At 36.6% G+C, this 17,427-nt stretch overlaps 1 protein-coding gene across 1 annotated transcript; it reads right to left on the bottom strand.

Annotated features, from left to right (window-relative positions):
* Window positions 1-2,226: 2,226 nt before the first annotated feature.
* On the bottom strand, window positions 2,227-12,676 carry mfsd8l1 (major facilitator superfamily domain containing 8-like 1). The gene is made up of 12 exons (XM_030727381.1): window positions 12,284-12,676; window positions 8,453-8,638; window positions 8,223-8,285; window positions 6,750-6,869; window positions 6,504-6,583; window positions 6,058-6,391; window positions 5,758-5,831; window positions 5,336-5,549; window positions 4,955-5,077; window positions 4,623-4,753; window positions 3,461-3,575; window positions 2,227-3,244 (listed from the first exon to the last, which is right to left on the bottom strand). The coding sequence occupies exons 1-11, from the start codon at window positions 12,357-12,359 to the stop codon at window positions 3,495-3,497; spliced, it is 1,482 nt and encodes a 493-aa protein (XP_030583241.1). The 5' UTR covers window positions 12,360-12,676; the 3' UTR covers window positions 2,227-3,244; window positions 3,461-3,494.
* Window positions 12,677-17,427: the final 4,751 nt, after the last annotated feature.

Raw genomic sequence — 17,427 nt, 5'->3', positions numbered from 1 at the left:
AGACCTCACCTACACGCTTGGTTTTTTGGTCGCCTGTTGTCAAGGTCACAGCGGCGCCCAGCGGAGCGACGTTGACACGATATCAACTGCAGCTTCAGAAGCTTTAGAGCACGTTTTAGTCCCGAATAGAGCCGCAAAAAAAAGGCCTGTTATCAGTTCATAACAAAAATTCTTTATTGGGTAACTTACTTCTTCATTTTAAATTATTATTAAAATTAAAAAGAAAAAAAAAATTTTGCAAATTGCAAAATTCTGTGGAAATACAGAGCCAAAAAAAGTTTCTTTAAATTTATTCAGTAGAACACATTCAAATTATAATACTAAAAATATGATATGGGAAAAAATTACCTTTTTATTAACAGTTAATGTACATATTCCCAATGCATGCTTTATTTTTTATATAGTTTATTTGGTTACAAGGAAATAGTGAACTTATTGATTGTTGGGTTTTCTCTGTAACTATTGTCTTTAACTTACAATATACAGCGCCTTGAGGCGACCGTTTGTTGTGTTTTGGCACTACATAAGTAAAACTGAATTGAACTGAATTATGTCACATACATATTTTACATTTTCTTTTTTTAACTATTAACTATGCATATTTTTTATTTATACAATTACACATTAAATGTACTGTCAAAATGATTTTATACTGCATTAAATGCACAAGAAAATAAATGGGATTAGGGAAGCAGAATTTTTATTTATTACAGGTTTATTTACTTAGTAATACATGACGTGTACTTTCACGTTATATTTGTGTTCATATATTTTTCAGCTTTGTTATGGTGTGCTTTCTAGGTCAGGTCTCCCTTAAAGAAACTATTTTAATCTCAAGGGAGTGACTGATTAAATAAAGGTAATAAATTCAAATAAATTAAAAAATTTTAAAGCAAAAAAAATAATAAAATCCCATTCTAATGTCACTCTTTGATTGTCATTTTTTAATTAGCGAATTTGTTTTAAACAAATTGCAATTGCAGATGTACATGGTCCTAATCAAAAATAAATGCATATAAAATACTTAAAATTTAACATTTATTTATAACACAATCAAACCAGTAAGTTCCTTAAATGTATTACAAAATAATAGAATTTGATGGATCTCCCAATTTTTTTTAATAGTACTTTCAATTAGAAGTCGACTCAAACACTTTACAGCTAACCATTAATATGAGATACTGATACTGAGTTGACTTCATTGCTGTAACTGTTTCAATTTGCATGCCTCCAAATAATGATGTAACCTGCTAAAATGCAATGAAATTGATGACATTAAAGATGTAGATTAAACTACAAGATGCTATTTTTTTAAACATTTCTTTATTGCCTTTTTAAAGAAAGAAAATAAATGAACAACCCTGACAAAATAACCTACATTTATTGCAATTAAGATACATTTAAATTATAAAACTAAATATATATGCAAATAAACTTGTCAAATATTATATTGTAAATATATAAGTACTGTATTATTACTCCAATATTTCTGTTCTACTCTCAAAATTATTGTGTGACCATACATGAGTTCATTACTTCTTATGAGAATTATAAAGACAGGCCTACAGAGCAAAGTTTATCTTTTCTATTTAAAGACAAAAGATACAAAAAACTAATTTACATGTTGAAAGCCAACAAAAAATCTAATAAATAATGCAAAATAAATATTAATTAAAGAAGTCTCAGTTTGTAACATCACTTTGTTTTTTCCAAATAATCAAAAGATACAACATAAATGTAAAGCCTTTAGTAAGAAATCTGCAACAAATATATATGCGTGCTTTAGCACTGCTTCGCACCTAAAACAACTATAACCGACAATGCTCATTAGGAAAATTAATTAATTAATTAACCGTGGACTTGAATGACTGGGATCACATACCAAATAGTCATAAGGATGAAACAAAGACTAAGAGCGCCCACCAGTGTTGAAAATATATATTAAATCAGAAAGAAGAAATTAGAAATGTGTACTTTGTTGTTCTTTCGAAACCAAGAAACAGTATTTGTATTAATATTATAAGTATTTCTGATTCCTTTTGAACTGAATTGCTGTTGACAAAATGTCGTCTCTCTCTCTCTCTCTCTCTCTCTCTCTCTCTCTCTCTCTCGCTCTCCCTCTATATATATATATATATATATATATATGTATATAGAGTATATATATACATATATATGTATATATGTATATATATACATATATATATATGTATATATAGAGGGAGAGCGAGAGAGAGAGAGAGAGAGAGAGAGAGAGAGAGAGATAGATAGATAGATATTCATTCGAATGACTATATTCACTCAAATGAATACATATTCATTCGAGATTAACCAGTTGAGATTCAACTATACAGAAAATAATCTCTGAGTAATTATAGCTGTGTTTATATACAGTCCTCTATTGTCAGAGGCGCTGTGTAATTGGACAAAGGAACACAATCCTTAATTAAAATGAAAATCATAATTTTCGATGTTGTTTTACCAAAGTATAATCTGGCCTTTCTATTCGTGAGGCTGATTAAATGTTTGTGAAGTCTTCAATGACGGACTCACCAGATAATGACATTTACTGCGGTTCTGTGATAACCACAACCACTGATGTCTTCTGTGGCCTTTTCATGTGGCAGAGCTCATGCACAGTTTCCAAATGCAAATTGAAATTAACTTAGGACCTTTTAACTGCTTAACTAATGCAAAAATAATGAAGGAACAGCCCACACCTGTCCATGAAAAAGGCAATTTCACAAATTACCTTTAGTCCCTTGAAAAAACAAAAAGGGGGCAACGTCATAAGAAGCCATAATCCCTAAACTTTTGGATGTAAATACCCTCAAAAAATGCCACAAGTCACCAATTTAATCCCATATTGATGACAAAAGTTTAACTAATGCAAACTGTGCCAGTGTTTAAATATACATACATATACAGACCTCAGTGCAAATCCACAACATTTGGAATAAAAATAATTTAACAGTAAACATGATGCAGTATGTGCTAAAGCACAGGCAGAATGTTGGTATGGACCTTTTTTAATCTAACACTTGCATGTACAGTAGGATTCTGTGTTTCCATAGGAAATATACCAAACTAAACTGCATCAGATCAGCGTCTGCACAGGCAGAGCCAACATTTAGGCAATGAATTTTGTGCTTCTGGTGTGTGTTATTACTCTACATGATGGTCTTGATGCAGAAAGTGAGACTGAGGAGGGATGAAAAGCACAGATCGTGAAGCTCCCAGTTTTCTAAGTAAGAAAGAAAGAAAGAAAGAAAGAAAATATAATTTAAAATATAAGAAGACAGCATCTAACTCTAAAATCTAATATCTTGAAATTGCACATAAATCATTATTAATACTATGCTTCTAATAACTAATAATAACTTATTATACTACTATAAATACAATGAAATTAAATTGAACCACATTAAGACATGCACTATGGTTGTAAATAAAACTGTACCTCCTTCAATCACTTTTCCTCCAAAAGCCACTTGCTAATTTAAGTTTTCCGAATTGTCCATGTGCTCCTGTACAGCAGGTTCCACCAGCCGGTTGTATGAGTAGACCAGCATCATCTGTATTGAGCAAAAATCAGTTTTTAAATAAATATTTATTTTCATGTTGAAGTGGAAGGTTGCTGTTCAGAGAGAGAGAGAGAGAGGTTGTCTGTCTGTTAGTTGGTGCCATTATCATTTACCACCTGCTAAGTTGATTTCTGTAGACTGATTTGGAGTGGTAACATTTGGATTAATTTGATAATACTTTTAGGAATGTAAATATTTTTGATAACTGAGAACCTATTTCAGATGTGTCAGGAAGGTAAAGCAACACGTTCTTCAGAGAGAAAATAATAAAAGAACTGATGGAGTAAATTTGGTTGTTTTTGTCTTGTTTTCTTCTATGTCAGTAAACCAGAGGAAACATTTGGGCTTCATACTGAGTGTTCCTCCTGTACTTCATTAAAAGCGTTTTGTCGTGCTTGTTTGTTACTGAATCCAGTTGCTGCTGGGTAGACATGTCATCCTGCATTTACTTTTCTTAACTTAGAACCCAGTTTTGTTTTTATTTGTTCTAAACAGTTAGTCACTGCTGAGAAAAATGACTTTTTGAAGCACATTTACAGACTTTGTGGGGCCCAAACTTAGCAATTGCCAGAACTCTGTCTTTATTAAATCTTAGCGATTAATTTTATACATCAGTGTAAAAACAAAGAGGTTGTCAAGGAAGTCACATTATTCACCCCTAATAAATGAAAAGTGGTGAAACATTTAGGGAAAGTAAGGCAACGCAAAAGCACAAATGTGGAGTCAAATGTAAATGATGCTCTGTTGTGCACTGCACTTATTTTTTATGTAGGGAACCACATATCCAGAGGTCACCGACATTTGCAATTCTATTGTAATTCTACTTACACTGTATTAGAACAAAACTTTCAAACTAAAAGCAAAAATACTACAAATTAATGTCTTCGTGTGTTTTTTTTTTCATTTAGACATTGCCCTAGTGATAAATAAGATTCCACTCAGACTGGCTTACATATGCACAAAACAACAGCCAACAAAGATCCATTTACTCTTAACTTCTGACAGGACATCCAATGTTTTTATCGAATCCTTGCCTACCGTTAGCAGTGCCAGCAGTACCATCATCATCCCCATCATGACATACATGTTCTCGGTAAGTCCACCAGCCCACAGAGGGCCCAGGATGGTGGCCAGGCCCCCCACTGAACGCCGTATTCCCTGACTGAAACCTGCAAAGTGATGTACAGACAAAAGAGCTCAACACACACCACATCACAGGGCTTAAAATGTGCATTTCACTGACAATTGGTTTAAACATAGTCATTTTTCACAAAAAACAAACAAAAACAAAGCTGTAACAATACAGAAAAAAACGATCGAATATCATCTGACATGCCTTTGCTTGGCCATTAGATGGTGCAGTTTCTCACCTTGTGTTTTTTCAGCAGTAATTTTGGAAAACAGAGAAACTTGGGCAACAGACACAAACGGCAAACCCAAAATCTGTAGAAACACCCCAATGATGAACTCTGTCAGCTGCCATGAAAAGCCACCTAGAGAAAACACAAAGTGGAAGAGCAGAGAAAATGAAAAAAATGTGAATAACAGCACACTGAAGATGAATTTGAGGCAACATTATTCAATGGATAGGGCCTGAATATTACATATGTATAAAAAAAACACAGCATTACTTTGACTTAGACTGTGTCCCAGCGGGACATCAAAGACACAGTTCATTATGTGGTAACATTAATTACAGTTACAGTGACAATCTGGTTGTGCAAAAACAAAAACAAAAAGTTCTGTCTAACCTAGAGGGTTAGCCAAGAAGACGAGGCACCAGACACAGGAGACGTTACACATGCACAGACCAATGGCAAGGATCACCCGTTCTGTAACATGGCGGCTCAGCCAGCGCACAAACAGGAAGCCAGCGATCACCACTACACCACCCAGAAAGTACATCACGCTGTTCTCAAGCTCCCCAAAGTTAAAATATTTCTGCGTCAGAGGGGTCACCATGGTCTGAGGAGAGAATGGTTGACAGTTTGGCACAGTTCATGAAATCATTTAGTCTCATTATGTACATTGGCAAAGTAAACATTAGTAAAACTGTATATGACTTTATATGATTTCTCTTGGTTTAGAATTATTAAAGATTAAGAAAAGATTCACTGAACACAGATAACTTAATGTGTATGTGTGCATCAGTCTGTGTGTGCCTTTAGTGCACCTCCAGAGCTGTTTGATTGAAGAAGGTGACAAATTGGGCAGCCAGCAGCACAATCACTTCTTCTCTCAGGAACTCTAATACAAAGAGAATGGAAATATATTTTCCAGAATCTAAGGCTGACTGGCATGAGAGAGAAATACTAAAACTGTACAGAGTGATTCTGAAAATGGTTTGTTAGATGAAAAGAGACGCTCTGTGGAGAAGAAGGTAATCCAATCTGGTTATGCCTTTGAAGAAATAGATAGAAAAGAGATGAACAAACAGGCAAGGCACCCAGCCATCATCACATGAACTACTGACCTCGAGAAATGCTGAAATTCTTAAAGGCACCAGAAGCCTCTACTGGTGAAGTAGAGTCTACAGGAGAGTTAGGTGAAGTAATATGATTCAACGTGGTGTTCCTGGGTGGACTGAATGCCAAGACAGAGCCGTAGGACCCCATCAGCTCCTGAGACACTATTAGAGGCTTTCCCTCTTCATCGCTCTCTTCCTCATCTTCCACAACCCCATTCTCTTTCTCTCGGTTGTTTCTCGTCAAATTATTCCTGGCCTTCCCCTTCTCAAGGGGTGGCAGGTCCACAGTCAGGAAAACAACCACGAATTGAAGGAGAATCCACAGCAGACACATAAACAGCTGCAAGGGGTGGATGAACAAAGTTACAGCAGTCCACAGATGAGGATCGAAGAATGTATCAAAAATCTGAAACACCTTCTTATAAGGTGCACTGACATATATTTAATCTTACCCCGGGGGCAGTATATTTATTGATTACAAAGGGACCCATGTGGAAATCACACAATCTCAGAAAGATGTTAAATGCTGGACCTGTGTTAAACACAAAGTTAAACTATGAACATTAACCACATGTGACCACAGATCTATTCTAATCCTTCTACATGATCTGGATAAAAAAGCAGAGTCAACCAAAACCATTAAGATTTATAATAATTCAACTCAGATGATCATCATATAGTCTTTAATGTGCACTGACCAATCACAAGGCCGGCCTGCCGACACGCCATGAAAGCAGCAAATACAGTGGCACGGTCCTCTGGGGCCGTACTCCTGGTTAAGAAGCCAAAGATGGACGAGCTAACACCTGCACCGATGCCTGGGAAACAAACAAAAAATAAACCTGAAGTACTGCTTTCTAGCTATTAAAATAGTTTGTTTAAAAAAAAGATAAGAAATGATATTTTATTGTTATTCTACTAAATTAATACTGAAATGCTGGGAGTCATTTAGAAATGACAAAGAAAAACATTTTTTTTTTATTTAAAATGCCTTTCAGTTATCATAAATGGTCACAGATGGCAAATTATGTTAACTAATGCAAATTTTAAATGTTAAAAGCACAAGTAATAAAAACATTTTTAAAAAAACTTGTTAGAACAGGTGAAATGTATTTGGCTTATTGAATATCTGGAGCCTTTTAGAGTTGATTTGACTGTATTCTTAAACTTAAAAAAAAGAACTTTCCTCTGAAGCTTGACAGTATTCCTGTTCTAAGAGATGTAGGCAGTTGGGAATTACTAGAAAACAAGAAGGTAACACAAAGCAACTTCACAAACCAGAGAAAAAGTTTCTACTCTGACAAACTGCTTTACAGGTCTTCAACTAGCAGAGTGGTTCCTACGAATGTCTTGGCAGTCATGAGTGAGGGATTTGTACAGGATGAAGGGATTCTCAAGAATGAATGCTATCACTTTTTGCAATACAAGTCATACGCTGTGAATGTTAATTTAGTGGAGCCACTTGGAGCCAATTTTCTCCCACAATGGGACAATGACCCAAACCAAAGCTCCAAATATTAACTGAACATGAACTATTTAGAGAAGTAATCAGTTGGCATTTTTTTCTATAATGAAGTGGCCAGCACAGTCACCAGATCTCAACGCCACTGAGCTGCTGTGGGAACTCGATGAGAGATGCTTGAGGAAGCATGGGGTGAAATTTCCCCAGATTACCACAACAAAGTAACCAAGCTATGCAAGGATGCTGTTGCTGCAAATGGACAATTCTTAGACAAAAGCAGACCATGATGGAAATTTTTTTAAGGATTTTTAATAAGTCCTTTTAAAGGATTATAATTTCTTGTCTTGACAAAGTCTTGACAATATTTCATATTTAGTTTGCACCTCACTTGATGAATAAAAGTACGAGTTTACGTGAAAAATGAAGTGACTCCAAACTTTGGAGCAGTATATTGCACCATGTTAAATTTGTGGGTGCTACTGGAAACTGTAACAAATACAGGAAGTACATCTTGAAGTAAATAATGTATCCCAGTATTTTCTAGTTATTAAAGAACTGTTATTCTAAATATTTAGAATTTCCCACTTAATTTTCTTTTAAACTAACATGATCTCTCCAAGGTATGCTCTTCAGTATGACCAACATATATTTTTTGTCATTAAGTCTGTAACATGATTCTCAGTTCTAGTGTTACTTTATAAAGACTCACCTGCTACCAATCTGCTTGACAGTAGAAGCCACTTTGAGTAGCCCATCAAGTACATAAAATTACCTGGGCAGTAAAAAGACAAAACAAAAAGTGAATATGGAATTTATATATATATATATATATATATATATATATATATATATACACACCCAGTATAGCTGCGGTTCAAACAGAAACCCTGTTTGCAGGATTGGTGGATATTAGGAATTATGTGAGAAGTGTGGACTCACCAACTATCTCAAAGATGTTGGCAAACAATATGATCTTCTTTGTTGATCGTGTTCTGTCAGACCAGTGGCCAAACAGCGGTCCGGACAGTAGGCCACTCAGGCTGAATGCTGACAGGACCAATCCCAGGAAGTAAGGTGCTGCATCCAGAGTCTGCAAGTAACTCCATATTGTGGGTAAAATTACAGCTGTGGATAGAGAAGAGAGGGGATATTTGTTTTTAGCTTATTTCAATGCCCTGTATGGTGAACAGATAGGAAATCATATATATGACTCACAGTCTGAATACTAAAAGCAAGTACGATGGCTACATCTTACTGTCAATGCTTAGAGCTTTATTTGTCATACAGACAAAGAACAATGCAGTCCAAATGTAATCCAAACTCAATTACTGGGTCAGATGGCACACAATAAAGCATGCTCTCAGAGAATTCCAGAGAAAATTACTACTTAAATTCTCGTCATTCAGGGCCGAGATAACTGTGTGTGGAAGTGGCAAAACTTAAAGTTCCCAAACTGAAACTTTAAGACTTTAAACTTGTAATTAGCAAAAACCAAATATCTGTACTGTAACCTATACAATCATTGTGTAATAAATTCTATCTTTATGAAAATTATTGACAGTGTATAAGATATATGGGTATAAAGCCTTTTCCACATACAATTAGGTCAATAAATTTTTGGACAATAACATAATTTCTGTAGTTTTGCCTCTGCACACCATCACAGTGGAATCAAACAGGTTTGGTTTGAGCAACAGTTCCCCCAAAGCACACCAGAGGGCAAGCTAAAAATTTCAAGGCACACCTGTATTCATGCCTGTTGTCAGCTCTTCTTTTGACTGTGACTGTGACCTAGTAGTAATAATGGCTTAAGCGATGTTTGCATGAAGACAATAAAAATGTCCAACTAGTTAAGTTAAATATTAAGAGTCAAATTGTAACAAAGGTCACATATGTGTGAAAATCAGTGTCAGTTTTTTGCTGCTACTGATTTTCACACTTATGTACATATCATGGCTTACAGTCACTTTGCGGAATATGGTGGAAAATGTGAACGATTCAGATATTCTAAGTACTGGTATCAAAATACTGCTATCACTGAGTTATTGGCTTGCTGGTTAATCCCATTAGGAAAGGTCAAGTTAATAACTGGTGGGAAGCTGGGTCCTTAAGGAACCCCCACCACCACCACTTCGCACTCTGTTGCACATTCACACCTGTCCTGTGAGTAGGGGTGCGCAACCTCAAAATTATGCCACGATATTTCAAGAAAGTTTGCAAAAACTGTATTTCTGATGATATAGAAAAAGAAATACTGAACATTTTATTAATGCCTACAGCTTGCAGCATTTATAAGTAAATAAAAGGCAGTTTCCATCCTTCTTTTCAAGTGAGCTGCTGTCACTGATGACACACAACCTAATTCAAAGTGTGAATCTGTTTAAACAAGGTGCCAGCAGCAGCAGCAGCATGGTAATTCAATGTAATGCAGTGACACAGCATAAGTCAAATGTCACCACAAAAGTAGCCTAGGAAGTGTTTTCCATGAAAATTTTAAGAACAAAAAACTACCTAACATTTTAGTTTAACAAGAATCAAAGTAACTTAACCTTGTAACTGTTCAGGGGCTGCACAGTATTGTCACGTGATAAAACAAAAATGTTTTCTAACTGGAATATTGTATTTTCAGTAAGTAATTCAGTAATTTCCATCCTCTGTTTGCTCTTGCTGTCATGTGGAGTGCAGCTATCATGCTGGACTGAGTCATTTGTTTACATTTAGGTCTAACATCAGCAGTTGCTACTATCTTCTCATACCTGGTCATACTCGATGGCGTGCACGTTTGCTGTTTAGCACGAATAGTTTTCTTCCATATTTTGCAGAGTACCATGTTGTGTTGGAGGTTGATTGATTGATTATATTTAGTAAATTCAATGACATATTTGGTTTTCTATATCCGTTGTGGGTTTTGTATTTGTGTTGCAGCTTTTGTATTTGTGTTGCGGGTTTTGTATTTGTGTTGTAGCTTTTGTATTTGTTTTGCGGCTTTTGTATTTGTGTTGCAGCTTTTGTATTTGTGGTGTAGCTTTTGTATTTGTGTTGCGGCTTTTGTATTTGTGTTGCGGCTTTTGTATTTGTTTTGTGGCTTTTGTATTTGTGTTGCGGCTTTTGTATTTGTGTTGCGGCATTTGCATTTGTGTTGTAGCTTTTGTATTTGTGTTGCGGCTTTTGTATTTGTGTTGCAGCTTTTGTATTTGTGTTGCGGGGTTTGTATTTGTTTTGCGGCTTTTGTATTTGTGTTGCGGCTTTTGTATTTGTGTTGCGGCTTTTGTATTTGTGTTGCGGCTTTTGTATTTGTTTTGTGGCTTTTGTATTTGTGTTGCGGGTTTGTATTTGTGTTGCGGCTTTTGTATTTGTGTTGCGGCTTTTGTATTTGTGTTGTAGCTTTTGTATTTGTGTTGTAGCTTTTATATTTGTGTTGCGGCTTTTGTATTTGTGTTGCGGCTTTTGTATTTGTTTTGTGGCTTTTGTATTTGTGTTGCGGCTTTTGTATTTGTGTTGCGGCATTTGCATTTGTGTTGTAGCTTTTGTATTTGTGTTGCGGCTTTTGTATTTGTGTTGCGGTTTTGTATTTGTTTTGCAGCTTTTGTATTTGTGTTGCGGCATTTGCATTTGTGTTGTAGCTTTTGTATTTGTGTTGCGGCTTTTGTATTTGTGTTGCGGCTTTTGTATTTGTGTTGCGGCTTTTGTATTTCTTTTGTGGCTTTTGTATTTGTGTTGCGGGTTTTGTATTTGTGTTGCGGCTTTTGTATTTGTGTTGCGGCTTTTGTATTTGTGTTGTAGCTTTTGTATTTGTGTTGTAGCTTTTGTATTTGTGTTGCGGCTTTTGTATTTGTGTTGCGGGTTTTGTATTTGTTTTGCGGCTTTTGTATTTGTGTTGCGGCTTTTGTATTTGTGTTGCGGCTTTTGTATTTCTTTTGTGGCTTTTGTATTTGTGTTGCGGCTTTTGTATTTGTGTTGCGGCTTTTGTATTTGACCTGACACCTCTGGGCCACCGTACATATATACTAACAATTCCAAATCTTACATTACTAAATCTTACATTAAAAATAAATGGATGACGCAAGAAAGTGAAAACACTTATTTCCATTTTAGTCCATAAACTAAATAAAGTAATTCCCTTTTCAGGTACTAAACCATCATTGGAGGCTGACACACGCGGATCTTACTCACAGACCTGGCCTGGGTTGTCTCATTATTGCACATAGGGAACATAAACGCATGGCGTTGCTATACTAATGATATCTAATATATTTATGTCACGGAAAAAGTTTATACCGATATGATACCATATGGCACAGCCCTACGTGTAAGTTTGAGCAATAATAATTCAATCTTGCATCTCTGTGTTACTTTATGTTACAGTTTTCTGTGTGCCCTTATAACCAGCCAAACTTCTGGTACTTATAAAGCCACTGCGAGTATGGTATATAAACACAATGAAACTTATAACACATGATGTCCACCACTTAAAATAGTCAGCACATTGTCGTTTATATATAATGGAATCCTTACATGTATAGACATTTATACAGTCACGAATGTGCTTATAATGAATTATTGAAAGTGATTGTGTGAAATGTGTAGTTACAAAAAAATTAATAAATAAAGCTTTTTAGTTTTTGGTTCAAGGAGTCCCCCTCACGCCCTGCGTGTAACACTAATATAACTTATTACTTATACTTTCGCGTGGTTATCTACCCATGTTTACTCCAACGCGTCCTATGGTCCTGTTCCAATACTAAAATTTAATAGCATAAGAGATCTTACCATACTCCACACCGCTTAGAAGAAAAATGAGTCCAATAGTGATGAATGTCAGCTTCTTTTCCCGTCTATTATCCATCCTGTCTGGCTGCTAAAATCTTCTTTCTATGGGACTTTAAAGGTCCCTTTTCGTCTCCCAACCAAACCCCGCCGACATAATAATCTCGAGTGCAGTGCTTCCAATTACAGCCCAGTGTGATGGTATGCCAAGACTGCCAGAAACAGCTGGAAAATGCTTACGCAGCAGCGCACATTGCTCTGCTGCCTTAACAGCGACTGCCAGCCTGATATCACTTGATATCAACAAACACGTGGAAAACTCATTTCCGGCTTCATTAAAGTCCATTCATTTATAAAATGTCTTTACTCAAACCGTCTGGTCGAATGCGCTGCAATGGTTAGCTTACCGACCGAAAACCGAGGCAGAGGCGACACAACCAATCACCACAGTGCGCAGTTTGACGCCAACATACACAACTTCCGGTTGTCCGGACCTTGATAGCCAGAACAACTGATGCTCCATCTCCCCTCATAGACTGAATAATGCATGCACACATTAGATTAAAAGTTTTTTGTTTCAGAAATATTCAACAAGATAAATGATGGTGAGTTTTGTTCTAAGTCTCAGAGTAAATCAAAGCTCTGGTTATCTTCTTTATTTTGTCATAGAGACACCTGCCAAATAAAGCTTTTTATAGGTATAGATGTACAGGATACAGCTGCACTACTTTCTTATACATGCATATCCAGACAAGGATCACCACTGCAAAAAACAAAACAAACAAACAAACAAACAAACAAAAAACAATAATAATAATAATAGTTTGCACTGAAAATCCTGAGCTTGAAGCCAGTGGACGAAAAGCCCACAGAGTCTGCAGATTCACTAATCAATGTGAATTCAGTCATGCTGATTAATGCTGTTCAGGTGAAGAAGAGAGTGCAGGCAGGGTGGAGTGGGTGGAGATAGAGAATAGAATAGAATAGAATAGAATGCCTTTATTGTCATTATACAGGATGTACAATGAGATTGGAGGGCCACTCCTGTTCAGTGCCATGTAACAGAAAATCAAACTCTCTAAAATGAAAATAAAAATATTATAAAAATATTATAATCTAGTATAATCAGTATGATCAGGACTGATTTGTGACAGAAGGATAGCAGCAAGTGAGAAAGGGACGGTTTACAAGATGGTGGTGAGACCTGCTATGATGTATGTTTTGGAGATGGTGGCACTGACAAAAAGGCAAGAGGTGGAGCTGGAGGTGGCAGAACTGAAGATGCTAAAAAAATTTGTTAGGAGTGACCAGGATGGACAAGATCAGAAATGAGTACATCAGCTAGTAAGCTAAGGTTGAGTGTTTTGGAGACAAAGTTAGAGAGGCAAGGCTGCAATGATTTTGACACGTGCAGAGGAGGGATAGTGGATATGTTGGGGAAAAAAAGGAAGATAACAGAGATGATTCATGGATGTAGTGAAGAAGATGCAGAGGGTTGGTGTGACAGAGGCGGGTGCTAGGGATAGGGTGAGCTGGAGGCAAATGATCCACTGCAGCAGCTCGTAAAGGGAGCAGCCAAAGACACCCTTGATAATCAGATCACCCCCCCCCCCTCCCCTTTTATGCAGCTACAGCCTTCTATTATTGCATCACAAACTCAAATGTGAGTCAGTCAAAATTGTTCCTCCATCTTGTGACATCCATTAGAAGAAAAACCCATTATGTGTACAAAACTGCCTCTGTTCACTAGATTCAATTTTCTGTTTGCGTGTTCACATTTTAGTTTGTTTGCATCTAGAACATTTGCCCGCCTTGCTGGGAAGCACTACACATGAGACAGGATTTGATTATTTAAAGTTTCTAAAATGTTAAGAAAGGATAGTAGAAGAGATATCTGGAGTTTTAGGCAGTAGTTATGCACGTTGTTCATTTTACATAAAGTTTTCCTCTGTGGTTGTGGAGCCCTTGTTGGCTTATTCTGGAAGAAAGAAAAGGGTGTAGACATTACTCCAAGGAGGATGGCACTTAGGCTCAGGAAATGCCTCTCAGCACTCACTAGGTTGCCTGTTATTGTGAACCAATAATAATATATTGTTTGTCCCAAACTGGCTGTTGTGAGAAGGCTGAGGTTAAATCACCCATGTTGGGTCTGCTGGGAGGAGTGAGGGGAGCCAAAAACAGCAAACAGGTTCTATCTAAAAGAATAAACATGCCAATGTGTATAAAAGTCTTTATTTACAGTGTGTCAGCAGACAGAGGCTGCAGCAGTTCTTATGTGCCAGTGTTTAGTCTTTAGTCCATTTTGTTGGAGGAATGAGATTCAATAAAATTTTTAAAAAGAAAATGTTTTTTGCAGCCTCCTTGTAGATGCTCCAGACTTGCATGTTTTCCGTTCAGTATAACTTTAAGGTTGACTGTGGCACCGTGGGTGGTTGATCAAGGGTGCATTTTAGAAGGCCAGCTTCTTCATGAGGAGGTAGACCCTGGAGTCCACTTCAAAGCCATGAAGATTGTTGGCATCTCCCTGCAGCCTCATGAGGAGGCCTCCATAAGACACATAAGCAGATCTGAAAGAAGGAGCACATCCACAGAAGTGTATTAACGCTCACCAACAACAGAGTCTGGAATACTAATCACAGAGGCAAAATCCAAAGGGCATCTCATTTTCATAGACAAGATCATAGAAATGTCATCTTCTTTGTTACAGACACACAGAGCTTCATTCCAGCAGGTAATGACTTTCAGTGCAAACACAAGATGTGATCATTTGCAGGAAACTGAGCACTTTACTTACAGACGTGTGGCAGCTTCTGTTGAAGTTTCATTGCCCTCAATCTTGTAAACTTTCCCGTACATCACGTAATCAAACTGGTCTGTTCTGGAAATTTAAACAAAATGGAATGAGTGTGAAAGTCTCAGAGAAACAAAACAAAAAACATTTTGTAAATTGGAGACTCAAAGACATGTGTCATTCAGGTAAATGGTTGATTATTTGTGGAGGTGTGATGGTGAAAAGTGGAAAAGATTATTTGACTACAAAAAGCTAAGTAACATGCAGATGATGCAGCCTCAGAAGACTTCAAAAACACTGAGCTGTCTTCATTAACTGTAAAGACTTTTAATAGTCATGCACGTATTATGCATCAGTTATCACTGGGTGATAAACAAGCAAGCACACCAAAAATAAATAAATGAAAAACTGTGACTTTTCTAGAAAGACTTCCTCACGTCTTTTGATGATGGAGACCACAAGGTGTTTTTTGAACTGTGGACAACAATATTCCTCCCAAACTTAAAGGCACAGATGTAGAGGCCCAGGGACTGGAGTTCTACCTTCACATCCACTTCACAATCTATCCACTGAGGAGGCACCCTGTAGGACATGTATGTATTCTATTTATTTATTTAACCTTTATTTTACCAGGTAAAATGTTTGAGAACCAGTTCTCATTTACAAACATGACCTGACCAAGAGGACTCAATTGCAGGCCCACGACACATAGATACACATAAACATAAACACATACCAAAAATAAATAAATAAATCCAAGATTAACATGGAGCAAGCATGTATATATGTTTCTGTGTGTGTTTTTCTGTGTGTATACATATCTCATTATATGCTGTTTTTCATATGTCCACTAAGCTGCACCACAGGTTTATTTCTCTGTGGCCTGTCATCACTTTCACAGTAATGATATACCTTTCGTTGTTGGGTTCATATATTTCTATGGATTAAGTTTTTTTTTTATGCTTCATTTATTTATTTATTTTAGCCACCCAAAAGATAATATGTTTGACAAAAGACATTATGCGAAGTCTTGTTAAAGATTAGAAGAAAAATCAGTGCTTAGATTGATGCTTTAAGATGGTTTGCAAAGAGAAATTTAAGCACATTTAATCTTTTATTGATGCATCTGAGATCTCAAAGGATAACGAGCATTTTAACTGTAAGCTATGCAGTCCTTCCATTGTATGCATCCTAAAAAAGCGGTTCCTGGATCATGCTGTTGAGTCAATACAGTCATTGCTGTAAAGTCAGATAAGCATGGCACAGTTGGAAAATTACAGTTACCAATAACCAGTCACAGAGATTTACATAACAACAACTGTCGTAGGCGTCCAAAGGGGGAAAAAGTTCAAATGTAACTTTTTCAACCTTGTTGCCATTCTTAAATTAATTTTTCAGTCTGATCTTTTTTTTGTGCTACAGATAATCAAGTCTGCAGAAATACTCCTAAATGTCTTATTTCAAAGTATTTCTACTGTTTTAATTATAGGAAACAACCACAAAAACAAACAAAAAACAGCAAATCCACATGTTCTTCTGTCACACAGGGGCAACATTTTCCAGCTGAATTTCTTATAACAAAGTTTTACCTTCCACATTACCACCACAAGGTGGCGCCTAAAGAATTACTAAAAGGACAGACACAAACATCAGAAAAGTTTAAAAAAAAAAAAAAGCGGAGGGGACGGACGGGGCATAGATGAGGACAAGTTAATTCTACTCTAAAGACTTTGCATCAAATATTTTGTTGTAGAATACTAGGAAAGGCTACCACATCTTCTGAATGTTTTCAGCTGGATTTTGGACTGTACTTCTTATTGCTTAAAGCTGGAGGAAAGACATGACGTCACGTACCCAAAGTGAATGTTTGGGGGGGCTTTCCAGTTAGAAAGAATTAATCGACCTGCTACTAATGTAGAAAATGCTATCAACTGAGATTGACTTTTGGAGAACCTGCTATTAGTATGCACTATCCCAAATATGGCAGTAATAGGCTCTGGATCAATCTTCTCTTTACAAATACATGTAAATGTGCTGAAGAGCTCTGGGAAAAGACCAAAACATTCCTTCTAACTTAATCAGTGCATTTGTCCACCCTGGCAGTTTGTGAACCTGAACAAAAGGAGAGTACCACTTGTATTTACTTGCATTGGAGTTATGAGTGCTGATTGTTGGGTCTGTTACTAATGTTGTTTTAGAGACTCACTCACTCCCCGGTGAACAGAAAGACACTGTGCTTCAGGCCTACATCAGCAAAGATCTACTGGAGTGTTACAGTACTAAAGAGGTGGGGCTGTAGTCTGCACTGTAAATGTGTCTTTATTACTTCATTCAAATGTGTGAAAAGTAGCCATCT

This window comes from Archocentrus centrarchus, chromosome 4, assembly GCF_007364275.1.
Source record: "Archocentrus centrarchus isolate MPI-CPG fArcCen1 chromosome 4, fArcCen1, whole genome shotgun sequence".
NCBI classification, from domain to species: Eukaryota; Metazoa; Chordata; class Actinopteri; order Cichliformes; family Cichlidae; genus Archocentrus; species Archocentrus centrarchus.
Note: the sequence above shows the minus strand (reverse complement) of the source record. Positions and strands in the feature narration are given on the sequence as shown.